General features: G+C 39.3%; 2 protein-coding genes across 2 annotated transcripts; both read right to left on the bottom strand.

Annotated features, from left to right (window-relative positions):
• Positions 1-10790: 10790 nt before the first annotated feature.
• LOC127102778 (uncharacterized) lies at positions 10791-11291 on the bottom strand. Its single transcript, XM_051040110.1, has one exon. It carries the CDS (start codon positions 11289-11291, stop codon positions 10791-10793), a length of 501 nt encoding a protein of 166 aa, XP_050896067.1.
• Positions 11292-11730: 439 nt separating this feature from the next.
• Positions 11731-14024, bottom strand: LOC127102777 (uncharacterized). Its single transcript, XM_051040109.1, has 3 exons — positions 13436-14024; positions 12174-12265; positions 11731-11763 (listed from the first exon to the last, which is right to left on the bottom strand). Exons 1-3 carry the CDS (start codon positions 14022-14024, stop codon positions 11731-11733), a joined length of 714 nt encoding a protein of 237 aa, XP_050896066.1.
• Between the last annotated feature and the right edge of the window lie 366 nt (positions 14025-14390).

The raw sequence follows: 14390 nt of genomic DNA, 5'->3' as shown, positions 1-14390 counted from the left end.
TCTAGATCCCGTGGTGGAGAGCCCTGATGGGTGAGAAATTAGAGGAGGCTGAGTGGATAAAGACTCGGTATGACGCATGGAGCCTGACTGAGGAAAAGAGGCTGACGGTTATTTGTCATGGGGCAGTTGTACCAGCAGCGGATGAAGCGTGTTGTTAATCAAGAAGTGCGACCTCGTGCATCCCACGTGGGAAAGCTGGTATTGAAAAGGATCCTTACTCCTCAACAATCGTAGGGGCAAGTGGACACCCAATCATGAATCCCCAGCATGGTCAAGAAGGTTTTCTCCGACAGAGCCTTGTTGCTGACAACCATGAGTGGCGAGGATTTTCCATCCCCTGCGGATGCAGACGCAGTTAAAAAATACTTCGTATAAAAAAAGACCCGCTGGACGAAAAGAATAAAAGAGTCCAGGCAAAAAGGGGCATCCCGGCGAACCAAAAAACAGAAAGAAAAGGTTCGGGCAAAAATTAGGGATAAAATGAAAAACTGTACACCCGGCAAGTCGAAAACCTGAAAAGGCGACTTGGGCAAAAAAGGGTATCCCGGTGGACTGAAAACCCGAAAGGGCGGTCCAGGCAAAAGAGGGATTGAAGCGAACAACTGCGTCTGGCATGATCTTTTGTACTTTGGACACATGGATAATACCCGGTAGGGATCAATCGGAATCATCTTGTTCAGAAGGCAGAAAGCACGGAAAGTCTGAGGACATATGGGGTGTAACCGAGTTGGAACTCGATGAGATCGTGGTTTCACATTGCCATTAGGATAGATTTTTCCTTTTGTGCGCGATTACCTCTTTTCAGGAATTGCTTCCTTTGTATTGCTCATTCATGAGCCACACATTTTTTTCAATCAATAAAATGCATATTCAGTCAAATAATTTTATTTTTGTTTGTCATTACCGCTTTGATTGCAAAAACATCCAATTATTATGATAAAGAATCTTTGCATTTTGAGACATGGAGATCCCTTCCAATGCATGTTTATAAGATTGAAAATTTGAAATCTTATTCGGAAGGTTGAGTGACCCAAGTGTTGAAATCTTGACACGCCTGGGGCACGTTTTATCTAACGATCTCTTTTGCAGGTGTTGTTAGATGTTTTCACTCACTTGCAGGTTGTGATGTGGAAGCCTTTTGACAAAAGATCCCCACGGAGTCCAATCAGGGACGAATGAATTGAGGAATGGTGAAAAGACGACGAGAGACGTACGACGATCCTGGATATTAATCAAGAAGACTCTTCAAAGTCTGAGATTGAAAAGTTTGTATGAATCCCAGGAGTTCGATAGCCGTGGAGTACGGAGACGTCAGGAATACAAGGTGATGAATCAGAAAAGTCCAGACGAGTCTGGGAGTTCTCAAAATTGGAAAGCTGATAGTGGATTTGGACGGTGAATGCCAAGGGTTCGACGAGTCGACGGGTGTTCAGTACCTGACTTTCCTCATCTCCCCAAGCCGAGGTGGGATTGTTATCTCCCCAGCAGATTCAAGGTCTGTGTTTTCCTTAGCAGGGTCGGGATGGTTATCTCCCCAGCAGGTTGTAGATCGATGTTTCCTCAGCAGCCATGCCCGAAAGTTTGCTGTTTCCCAGCGGAGGTATCTGTGGGTGGTGGTTTCCCAAGCAGAGTCGGGGTTGTTGTATCCCCAGCGAGTCAAAGACAGTTGTTTCCCCACAGAGTACGTTGGTGGATTCTTCCCCAGCGATGTCCCCAAGAGGATCAGGTGCAGAGGAGGTTTTTCCCTAACAAGGGTTGCCTTTTTCCCAGCAGCAGTGCTATTCCCCAGCAGGGTAGAGATCGGAGTGTTATCGAGTTCCTCAGCAAAGTGCCTCGAGCTCCCCAGAAGAGTCCCTTAAGGGAGGATACCTTTTATGCATGCATCATTTAGGAGATCATAGCATACTGCATAATAAATTGCGTAGCATTTCCATAATTATGGAGCATTGCGCTAAAAATCATCATGCATCATCATTACAAGCATCAGCTAGTCTCAAGCCGAGGTTACCGTTTGAGATTTGGTTTCGCCAGTGGGTGAAGGTGCTACTCAAGCCGTGGTTACCATTTGAGAGGTGGTTTCGCTGGTTGGAAGATCAACATCAGCATTGCAAGTTTAAGTTAACCCCAAGCCGTGGTTACCATCCAAGAATGGGTTTCGCCGGATGGTGAAGATGTTACTCTGAGGAGTTTAGCATCATGACATCCGATCAACAGTGTTCCCCGGTAGTACGATACTGGAGGAAACTTTTCCGTCGGACAGAGATGGAAATGTAGATCGCGATCAGCGCGACTCGAGCCGTGGTTACCGCTTGAGATTCAGTTTCGCCAGATGGTGAAGATGTTACTCTGTGGAGTTCAGCATTGTGACGTTGGGTCAATGGTATTTCCCCCCGGTAGTGCGATATTGGAGGAAGATTTTTGTCGTGCGAGATGGAAGTTGGAAGGTGTTACTTTGAGGAGTTCAGCCTCATGATTCTGGATCAACAGCATTCCCCAGTTAGTCCACGGCAAGCGTCTGCCTGGTTTTGACATGTGGATGTCATCCCTGCGATACCAGTAAGTGTCATGTCGATCCCTGTAATATCCTTTCTTTGGTGTCAGTAAACATCATTGTTCGATGTCAAGTAAACGTCGAGTTCCCTCCCAGTCGTTGGTTAATGTCTGGTCGAGTTTCCTTTGGTGTCAGTAAACATCATTGTTCGATGTCCAGTAAACGTCGAGTTCCCTCCCAGTCATTGGTCAATGTCTGGTCGAGTTTTCTTTGGTGTCAAGTAAACATCATTGTTCGATGTCCAGTAAACGTCGAGTTCCCTCCCAGTCATTGGTTAATGTCTGGTCGAGTTTTCTTTGGTGTCAGTAAACATCATTGTTCGATGTCCAGTAAACGTCGAGTTCCCTCCCAGACATTGGTTAATGTCTGGTCGAGTTTTCTTTGGTGTCAAGTAAACATCATTGTTCGATGTCCAGTAAACGTCGAGTTCCCTCCCAATCATTGGTTAATGTCTGGTCGAGTTTTCTTTGGTGTCAAGTAAACATCATTGTTCGATGTCCAGTAAACGTCGAGTTCCCTCCCAGTCATTGGTTAATGTCTGGTCGAGTTTTCTTTGGTGTCAAGTAAACATCATTGTTCGATGTCCAGTAAACGTCGAGTTCCCTCCCAGTCGTTGGTCAATGTCTGGTCGAGTTTTCTTTGGTGTCAAGTAAACATCATTGTTCGATGTCAAGTAAACGTCGAGTTTCTTCCCAGTCATCAGTCAATGTCTGGTCGAGTGTCCTCTGATATGTCGCCATCAGAGTGGTGTTTTGGTGTTTATTTCCGACATTGCCAACGGAATTATCACAAGAAAAGGAGAACGGGGTCCAAATGGAGAAAGGGAGACACAGGGTGTTTTCTGGAGAACGGGGTTCACAATGGCGATCACAAGTTATCGTCAGGCGACTGGGGTTCAAATGGAGAGCGGGGTTCATTATTTGGCAAACAAGACTACTATGAAGTTGTCGGGGTTCAACTGCGGTGATCAGGGATCATCTGCGCGAAAGAAAAGTACTTGTTCGGGGTTCAAGAAAAGCAAAAGAAAAGAAGATTATCAATCAGAAAGTTCCGGGGTTCAAGAAAAAGTAAAAAAATAGTAATAATAATCCCCAGCGGATAGGTGGTGTTCAGGCCATGGTTATCCCTGTGTTACCATTTATTTCGGTATCCAGGTCGACGTTGCTGTTTCGGTATTCCGACCGACTTTCTCCGTACCAGACAGGTTCTTCTTTTAAGATTGCTTCTTTGCCGATTCTGACAGGCATTGTTAATTATTTCCCATCAGAGTGCAAATTGTTCGTCTGTTCTTGGTATTCAATCACTCTTCATCCTGATCATCTGAAAGCCGAGGCTATTCATATCGACAGGTTCACAGTGGATTGAATAGGGGCAGCTGTAACACCTCAAAATTTGCCTTCCTCTCTTGGGACTAGCTGAGCATATTGCATTTCATTTTTTAGGTCATTAGTCATTGCATCTTTATATATCATGTGGCCACAATAAGCAAGTCATCCTCCTAGGTCTTTCTCAGAAGATAAAAGGGTTAAAAGATTCATGCCTGAGGGTCTCATGAATTGATCACTAATCATTTGAGGGTTGGTACTTCAAATTAGGGTTTCTTGGTTCCTCAAGGAGATTGATCATTATCTTGGTTGAAATGGTACATCATCATCATGGTCTTGTCATCACCAAGGGTTTCATTGTGCTTGATCATTTTCCTTGGGATTAGGGTTTTGACCTCTGGTCAACCCTAATCATATGCATTGTGCCAATCAGGGCTTGTCAAGGAGATGAGGTCTTCATTGAGATGAGAGATCATCACATGGTTTTAATGATCTTGTGGAAGCTAGGGTTTCATGTTTGAGCCATTTCATCAGGAGTTTGAGGCTCAAGTTCATCAGTGCATAGCCAATTCATCTATCAGTCCACAAAAGTCAACCAAAGGTCAACTGATGGATTTGGAGGTGGGAGAGGGTTAGAGACACTTCATTCATGTCCAAACAAGTTTCATTTGACATTTCAATCATCAACAATGAAGAAAATAAAGTCAGATGAAAACTTTCCAAAAATAGAAAGTGATTTGTAATTCAAAATTGCCAAAAATGGAAAGGTCTTCTCCTTAAAATTACATGTCCAAAAATGCTTCAAATGAAATTTTGTCCAACATGAAAGTTGTAGATCTTGTTCTCCCATTTCCAAAAAGTCCTAGAACACCCATTTCTCATGTGTGGTTGGCAAGTTATGATCAAATCATGGTCAAGAAATTTTGAATTTCAAGAGTGCATAACTTTTGAACCACAAGGCCAAATGAAGTGGGACTTTTTGCAACATTTCACTCTTGATATGAGTTATCCAATTCAAGCATCATAATTCATGAATTCTCCTCACAAAAAAAATTGGACTTTTCATGTGAACTTCATTTGAAAATTGGAGGGAAAAATCAAGTTTGAAATTTATGCTTGGTATTCATTCAATTCCACTTGCCTTGGCCTAGAAACCACATTTCCAATTGATCCAAAACAGAAAATTGCACTGTTGCATTGGTATGAGCACATAAGGGTGGATTTGCTAATGTGCACCAAAATTTCCAATTTCACTAATCTTTGCATTTTGCCTAATCATGATTAGTGAACATCATTAGCATCACATATAAAACCATAATCATAACTGTTTTCTGATTAATCATAACAAAATTGAGATCTAGATCTAGAAATCCAAAAATTCTTCAACTTCTTCTCTCAACTTTTCTCCATTTTTTTTCATAAGTCTTGCTATTTCCTTGATCAAATCATCATCAAGAGGCATAATTGAGTTGAATTGTAGCAAGATTCGAAGGATTTGGTGCTGAATTTGGAACTGTTGCAAGTGTGTTCATCCATGGCAGTTTGATTTTCTGGACTTCTCGTGCACAATCAACACTCAAACCTTGCTTCATTCATGCATATGAGAGCTGACGATTTGCTGTTTTTGCTTGCCAAGGCCTGAAACAACCTATTTCAACTCTGTCATCCAATCAAGGTCAGTTTTCGAGCATCATAATTCTTGAAATTAATGCATGCTTTTGGTAGATCTTTCTTAGTAGAGTAAACTGCAATTGGAATCATTGATTTTCATGCTGAAATGAGAAAGTTATGTGGATTAGAAGTTTCATGTGTGAATATGTTTTCCTTCGAAACTTTGGAACTAGGAAGAATTAGGCCAAATTGATTTGAGATTCGTGATGTACGTTGAAAAAGGATTCTAATGATATAGGTCTTGTTAATTTCTGAAACGATTTGTTCTTGAGCCTAGGGTTTATGATGAACTGTATGAAGGTGATGATGAACTCATTTCCAGGCGTGTTTTGATCTTGTTCAAGCTTGTTTTGCATGCTTTTTGTGGTTTCTGTCCCATGCAGCCAATAGCGCCTTGCCACAGCACTTAATGAAACGGTGCGTTTCATTAAGTGGCGCGCTCGTTTTAATTGCTCGCCGGTTCGAGCCTGGACCAAAGCACTTTCACATTTTGCCTTATTCCATTTTTTTTCCATATTATGCCTTGCCATTCATGTATGTTTTCCATGTTTTTTTAATTTTTCTCCACATTAAAAAATTCATAACTGTCAAAATAATGATCCAATTCACATGAGATTTTTTTGTGCAATGATCCTTGTAATCTCTACTCTTTTATGGTGATTTTTACAAAAATTGTGCACGTGTGGTTTTTAATGTTGCCTAGGGTTTATGTGAACATGTGTTTGCTTGCACCTTGCTTGCCTTTTCTTTCATGAAATGATGATGCTTAATCCAATGAGGCTAAAATTTTGCATGTGTAAACTAGACACCTGTAGGGATTTTTTGGTATAGAGTTTGTGATTTTATCATTTCTGGTTGTGGAGATATGCTATGATGAATGTAGGTGTGACAATTTGTGTCACACCTTTACTTTCTTGACTTCCTGATTTTATTTGCCATGCCAATTCTATGCCAATTAATCTGAATTTTAGCATGTTGATTCTTCTAGATGTTAAGGTTGAGTGTGAATTTCTGTAGAATTTTTGAGTGCATTTCCAATTTGTTGGAGAATTTCCTTTCTGTTTGACCAATTGTGGAATTTTTGTGAGTCATGATCTTATATGATTTGTGAAATTCTTGATGTTTATTGGATGGACCTGAAATTTTTCACATGTGTTCTAGACACCTTTAAGTTTGCTATGGCTTTGGTGTGATCCATTTATCTTGTGCCAATTCTGTTTTGTGCTTGCTTGAAGTTGATGCATGAATTTGTGCCTTGTTTGAGCTTGTTTGAGCATGCTTTGAATTATGGATTTTAATTGACTTGCTTCCACTTGTTCAAATGACTTGAAATTTGGTGTGATGATCATGTTATGAGTGCTATTTAGCCATGATTTTTCTTGAGATTTATTGAATTATTTTTGAGTTAGTTTGGATTGATTCATTCTGTTTGGTCCAATGAGCTTTGAACTTGCATGTTTTGCTTTAGATGCCTTGTGAAATGAAATTGGTGTATGATATGAATGTGAGACCACTTGGACATTGTTCTAATTTGTTTGAACTTGATTTGTGCCAAGTTTCATGTTCTGTTTTGAATTATTTCTCCCTCTTTGACCCTAGGCCTTGTCCTAGGGGTTTGCTTCTCATGTTTGAGCTTGGTTTGCAGGTTAAGAAGCATATGGCATTGAGGAATTGATTCACATGGCTTGAGTTGCTTATTTGATTGATGTTGATTAACATTAAGTTTGTTTTGTAGGTGGCTTCTAAGTCATTTGTGTTGAGCATTGGCTTGTGCTTTGCTTGATGCATTGCTTGTGTACAGTTAACTGTTGACTTATAACTATCTGTTTGACTGTTTGAGCTGTGTACTGATTATGTTAGATTGTTTTCAGGTACATTAGTTGCTATAGTTCATTGTGAACTTGCTTTTGCTGTTGCTTGGTTGCTTAACCAATTGAGGTATAGAACTCACTAACTCCATGTAGTCTGGAAGACCTGGCCTGTTATTTGGTCAGGCACCTGTCTGAAGTCCTCCTTAAGAGGCAATGTTTGTGCTTGTTTATCTTTGTCCCCAAGCAGGAAAAGACCTTGAATAAGGCAATTGGCAGATACAAGAGATGTGCAATCCATCTCCTGCTATTCAGTTGAGTCATCCCTTTGCTCACACAACTGATGTTGATGCATTGTGGACATTAACCCAAGATCCATGTTGAGTCAGTCATAAGTGTAGAAGGGTTCCCACTTTCTGAACCCACACTTCCTTTGTCTAAAGCTCTCCCAGGCCAGGGATAAGAGCTATGAGGCACACCCCTCACTTCCTATTTCATCTGCTTCACCCTAACTCTCAATGTTAGGGTTAAGAGCTAACATCACCCTGATACAGTTGGCTTGCTTTTGCAGCCTAACCCTTGTGTGAGCCCACTTTGTTTGTATATAGTGTGTGCTAATTGTGTATGTTTGCTTTGTTTTGATTATGCTTGCATGCTTTGCTTTGCCTGTTTAGGATTAGCTTGCTGCCTGTGCAAGTTAGGTAGAAAACTCAACCTAGGACCATTGTGGAATACATGATAACTATTAGGCTCGAGTCAGTCTCCCTTCTAGTTGGTCATTTCCCAGTCCCTGGTTAGGAGAAAGTTTCTCCCCTGTTAAGGGGAACTACGTTGCCCTGATCCTCATACCAGATGAGGTACGTAGGCAGGAGGTCGTACGAGATCTCTCCGGGCACCCTTTTTCTTTTTTGTTTGTTTGCTTGAAAGTTGCTAGGCTCGAGTGCCAGACTCCTTAGTAACTTGTTTGTGTGTTAACCTTCTTGTGTGTTAGGAGATGGATGTAAGCCCAGCGATTGGCATTCCGTATCCTCTTGTTGTGTGCTTGGAGTCCAATATAAGTCCATCAAATGGCATTTGGTTTCCAGTGTGGGTTTGTTTGGTTCGGAGTCTGATGTAAGTCCAGCGATTGGCATTCGGTTTCCATGTTTGCCTGTTTGTTTTGACGTCTCAACGTCTGTGCGTGTGTTTTATTTCGGCGTGCGTGAGCCGAACTACGGCAGCTCTGATTCTCATTCCAGATGAGATACGTAGGCATAAGATGCGATGTCCTAGCGAGCCCTCTCCCCTCTTCCTCCACTTGTGTTGTCTTCAGTGTGTGTGTGTGATGTTTTGTTTTAGCAACCTTTTCCTATCTTTTGAGCGTGGATCCCGTCGAGTACGACGGATGCGTAGGGGTGCTAATACCTTCCCTTCGCATAACCGACTCCCGATCCCATTCTCTTTGGTTGCGAGATCATGTCTTTTCTAGGTTTACTTCGAGCGTTTCCTTTCCCTCTTTGGGATAAATAACGCACGGTGGCGGCTCTGTGTTGTTTTGTTCTAGCTCGCCGGTTGTTTTTCATGGATGCGACAATAAGCAAATAACATTTCATACAACAAGTTGTGAAAAGGGCTCCCTAGGAGTACCTAGGACGTTTTGGGTGCCTAACACCTTCCCATTGCGTAATTAACCCCTTACCCAGATCTCTGATCTTTTCATTGGTTTTCTATGTGTAAAACTTCTTAGGCTTTTGTTCGCTTTTTAGCCATTCCTTTGGATAAATAAAAGTGCGGTGGCGACTCGATTCTTTGTATGCTTTGCTTTTGGTTTAATCAATAAATCATAAAGTGACGAATACACCGCTACACTACGCGAGATTATCCAACATTGCCTCTTTCATAGACTCATGCTAGTGTAAGTGTGCAACAACAATAAGACTCATACAATTAAGACGATCGCAACCCCTTAATCATACATAAACATACCGCATCCAACATTTGCACAACATACACCTAACATGACTTCAATCCCAAACAATAACAAGCCAATTCATGCTATTCATCAAATTCACCAATTCACATCATCACATACATAATTTCAAGTATTATATTTCTTCACAAAATCCATCTAAAACCATCCAATACATGCCAAACAATAGAAAACATGTCATTCACATTCACCACACATACAACATACATCCATATTAGGATTCTTTTGATAAAATATTAATCTACTGTTATCAAAATGAATATCACGTTATAGATAATATTCTTAGCTTCGTAACGGTCCAAATGACACCTCAAACGGAGTTACGGTTCAAAAGTTATTTAATTTACAAGTTTTTCAAAATGCTGTCAAAACCAGAAAATTTGTTGTTGCGAAAATGCTGTCAAAAACCAGAAAAACTGCTGTTGCGAAAATGCCGTTGTCCAACACGAATTTTCATCATAAAACCATGTTAATCCATCATTTTTCATGAAATAAATTGTTATACAATATATATATATATATATATATATATATATATATATATATATATATATATATATATATATATATATATATATATATATATATATATATATATATATATATATATATATATATATATATATATATATATATATATATATATATATATATATATATATATATATATATATATATATATATATATATATATATATATATATATATATATATATATATATATATATATATATATATATATATATATATATATATCATATAGCAACTATTAGGATCATAGAAACAAGATTCTAAACTCCACTAATTTTCACCAAAATCTCAAATCAACCATTTTCAAGTGAAACTCAAACATGCAATTATACACCAAATCATGTTCTATTCACATACTCATTCATGAAATTTAATATAGAAACATCATAGTATAATATAAACATCAATTTCATGGATTAAAACATAAAGACATGTTAGGGTTTCTCAAAAATCAAAATCCCCAAATCGTAAGTTCATGATATCTAACCCACATACATTATATTTATCCATGACCACTTGAAATCCCACCCTTACCTTAGTATAGATGAAATCTCTAGGTCCTTCTTCTTCTAGTTTCCTCTTCTCCTCTTTCTCTTCTCTTTCCTTCTCTTTTATTCTCTCTTCTTCTCTTATTTTACAAAACTAACTCTAATCTCTAAAACCCTTACTATCTTTTTAACTCATAATGGACTTAACCCACTTATCCATCCATTCTAATTAATTAGGCCCATTACAAGACAATTGTTATTTCTACTCATAAAATTCGATTATTCAACTAACACATATATTCAAATAATCACCAGAACACATATTTAATTAATTATCACACCAAATAATGATTAATTAAAATAAACACCTAATAAATAAATACGGAAATTAAATCGGGGTGTTACAACTCTCCCCCACTTGAAATATTTTCGTCCTAAAAAATTACCTCAAGCAAACAACTCAGGATATGAATCCCTCATCTGACTCTCAAGCTCCCACGTCACATTTCCACCAACCGGTCCTCCCCAAACGACTTTCACCAAAGCGATCTCTTTACCATGGAGTTGTTTCACCTCTCCATCTTCTATATGCATAGGTAATGTCTCCACGATCAAATTATCTCTAACCTCAACATCGTTTAATTGGACAACATGCGAAGGATCCACAATGTATCTCCTCAATTGAGACACGTGAAACACATCATGGAGATTAGCAAGTGACGGCGGCAACGTAATTCGATAAGCCACATCACCTACTTTCTCGGAAATCTGATACTGACTAATTAAACCCGGCGTCAACTTACGTGATTTCAATGCTCTACCAACACTCGTTACCGGAGTAACTCTTAAAAACACATGATCATCTACCTCAAACTCAAGCGCTTTCCTTCTCTTGTCATGGTAACTCTTCTGACGTCTATGAGAAACCTTCATCTTCTCTCTGATCATCTTAATCTTATCAGTAGTCTATTGAACTATCTCAGGTCCAACCACAACACACTCTCCATATTCGTACCAACACAAAGGCGTCCTACACCTTCTACCATACAAAGCTTCAAACGGAGCCATACCAATACTCGAATGAAAACTATTGTTGTAGGTAAACTCAATCAAAGGCAAATAACTATCCCAAGTACCTCCCTGTTCCAAAACACAAGCTCTCAAAAGATCCTCAAGCAACTGAATCGTCCTCTCAGTCTGACCATCTGTCTGCGGATGATAAGCAAAACTCAAACACAACTTTGTACCTAAAGCACGTTGCAAACCTTCCTAAAATCTCGAAGTAAACCTTGCATCCCTATCTGACATAATGCTAGACGGAATACCATGCAAATTGACAATTTTCTCAATATACAACTATGCAAGCCTCTCAATCGGATAATCCATTCTAATCAGAATAAAGTGAGTAGATTTCGTCAACCTGTCCACAATAACCCAAATAGCTTCACAATTACTCGGAGTCCTAGGTAAACCAGAAAAAAAATCCATAGAAATACCATCCCATTTCCATTCAGGAATAGATAACGGTTATAACAAACCAGACGGCTTCTGATGCTCAATCTTCGATTTCTGACAAATCAAACACGAATACACAAATTTCGTAATCTTTTTCTTCATACCAGGCCACCAAAACAATTTCCTCAAATCTTGATACATCTTAGTAGCACGAGGATGAATACTCAAACCACTACGATGTCCTTCATCAAGAATCCTCTTTCTCATATCCGAAACATCGGGAACACAAACTCTATCATGACATCTCATGATACCATTCTCATCAATCCGAAAATCACCACCTTTACCTTGATTGATTAATGTCAATCGATATACCAAAACCAAATCAGATTTCTGACCTTCTCGAATCTCATCCAAAATTCCACTAGTAAGCTTGAACATACCAAGCTTCACTCCAAAAGAAGTCTCTTCACAAACCAAACTCATATCTCAAAATTGTTTAAGTAAATCCAATTCTCGCACCATCAACATCGACATATGCAAAGATTTCCTACTCAAAGCGTCGGCTACAACATTCGTTTTGCCAGGATGGTAATTCAAACCAAAATCATAATCCTTCAAGAATTCCAACCATCTCCTTTGCCTCATATTCAACTCTTTCTGATCGAACAAATACTTCAAACTCTTGTGATCACTAAACACATCGAATCTTGACCCAAACAAATAATGTCTCCAAATCTTCAAAACAAACACAATAACAACTAATTCCAAATCATGAGTCGGATAATTCCTCTCATGCACTTTGAGTTGCCTTGAAGCATAAGCTACAACTTGTTGATTCTGCATTAACACACCTCCTAAACCCATCAAAGAAGCATCACAATACACAACAGATGGTTCTGATGGATTCGGTAAAATCAAAATAGGAGCAATAGTCAATCTTCTCTTCAGCTCTTGAAAACTAGCTTCACACTGTGCAGTCCAAATGAAAGCTTGACCTTTCCTAGTCAATTGCGTTAACGGTAAAGATAACTTAGAAAAACCTTCAATAAACTTTTGATAATAACTTGCCAAACCAAGAAAACTACGAATCTCAGACACAATTTTCGACGCTTCCCATTGAGATATAGCATCAACCTTAGAAGGATAAACCGAAATACCACCACTAGAGATCACATGGCTAAGGAAACTCATTTCCTTCAACCAAAACTCGCACTTTGAAAGTTTAGCAAACAACTACTTCTCTTTCAATACAGATAAAACAATCCTCAAATGCTCAGCATGATCCTCTTCACTCTTCGAGTAGATCAAAATATCATCGATAAACACAACAACAAACTTATCGAGATATTTGTGAAAAATCCAATTCATGTACTCCATAAATACACCAGGTGCATTCGTCACACCGAAAGGCATCATCGAATACTCATAGTGTCCATACCTTGTTCTAACAGCAGTCTTCTGAATATCTTCAGCTTTCACACGGATCTGATGATACCCAGACCTTAAATCGATCTTGCTAAACACACAAGCATCAACCAACTGATCCATCAAATCATCAATCCTTGGAAGCGGATACTTATTCTTGATACTAACCTTATTCAGTTGTCTGTAATCCACACACAACCTCATAGTACCTTCTTTCTTCTTAACTAACAAGACAGGTGCACCCCATGGTGACACACTCGGACGAATAAACCTCTTATCAAGCAAATCCTCTAGTTGACACTTCAACTCTTTCATCTTAGATGGTGACATCCGATACGGAGCCATCAATATCAGACTAGTACCAGGAATCAAATCAATCATGAACTCAACTTCACGTTCAGGCGGAAAATCGCTAACCTCATCAGGAAACACTTCAGGAAAATCACGAACAACTGGAAATTCACCCATTGTTCCATTTTCACTAAGCTTCAAACTTGCCAACAACATAAACACTTCAGCACCATCTCGCACAGATTCATTCACTTGTTGAGTAGACAAGAATAAATCACCTTCCTTCTCTGGCTCAAGAAAAAGAACTGCTTTCGCAAAACAATTGATATAGAGATGGTTGGCCCTCAACCAATCCATTCCCAAAATAACATCAAGTTGACTCAATGGAAGACACACTAAATCAACTTCAAAATCTTTATCACAAATATTCAACAGACATTTAAAGCAAATAGATGAAGTAGTCACTGAACCCATAGTCGGAGTATCAATAACCATGCTTCCACGCATAACAGATAATTCAAGATTCAATCTCTTAGCACAATCCAAAGAAATAAAAGAATGTGTCGCACCGGTATCAATAATAGCAATCAAAGGCATATTATTAGTAAAGCATGTACCTCAAATCAATCTCTCCTCAGCATAAGTATCAGCACCGGACAATGCAAACACTTTCCCTTTGGCTTGCTCCTTCTTCGGCTTGTTGCACTTGGTACTAATGTGCCCTTGCTTACCACAGTTGTAACAAGTCACGTTCGAACCAACTCTGCAATCAAAAGATTTGTGACCTTGCTTGTCACACTTGAAACAAGTCACATCTCCCTTAGGACACTCAGGAGCACGATGTCCCTCAACACCACATCTGAAGCACTTGAC

The sequence above is a fragment of the Lathyrus oleraceus genome, chromosome 7, assembly GCF_024323335.1.
Source record: "Lathyrus oleraceus cultivar Zhongwan6 chromosome 7, CAAS_Psat_ZW6_1.0, whole genome shotgun sequence".
Lineage (NCBI taxonomy): Eukaryota > Viridiplantae > Streptophyta > Magnoliopsida > Fabales > Fabaceae > Lathyrus > Lathyrus oleraceus.
Note: the sequence above shows the minus strand (reverse complement) of the source record. Positions and strands in the feature narration are given on the sequence as shown.

Coding starts and splice junctions, on each gene's coding strand:
- LOC127102778 (XM_051040110.1), bottom strand. CDS start 11,291: ATGATCAGAGAGAAGATGAAGGTTTCTCATAGACGTCAGAAGAGTTAC.
- LOC127102777 (XM_051040109.1), bottom strand. CDS start 14,024: ATGCGTGGAAGCATGGTTATTGATACTCCGACTATGGGTTCAGTGACT. Junction 12,266..13,435: donor GTTAGTTAAGAAGAAAGAAG/GTACTATGAGGT, acceptor TGGTTTGTGAAG/AGACTTCTTTTGGAGTGAAG. Junction 11,764..12,173: donor AGAAATCTGATTTGGTTTTG/GTATATCGATTG, acceptor TATTGTGGACAG/GTTGACGAAATCTACTCACT.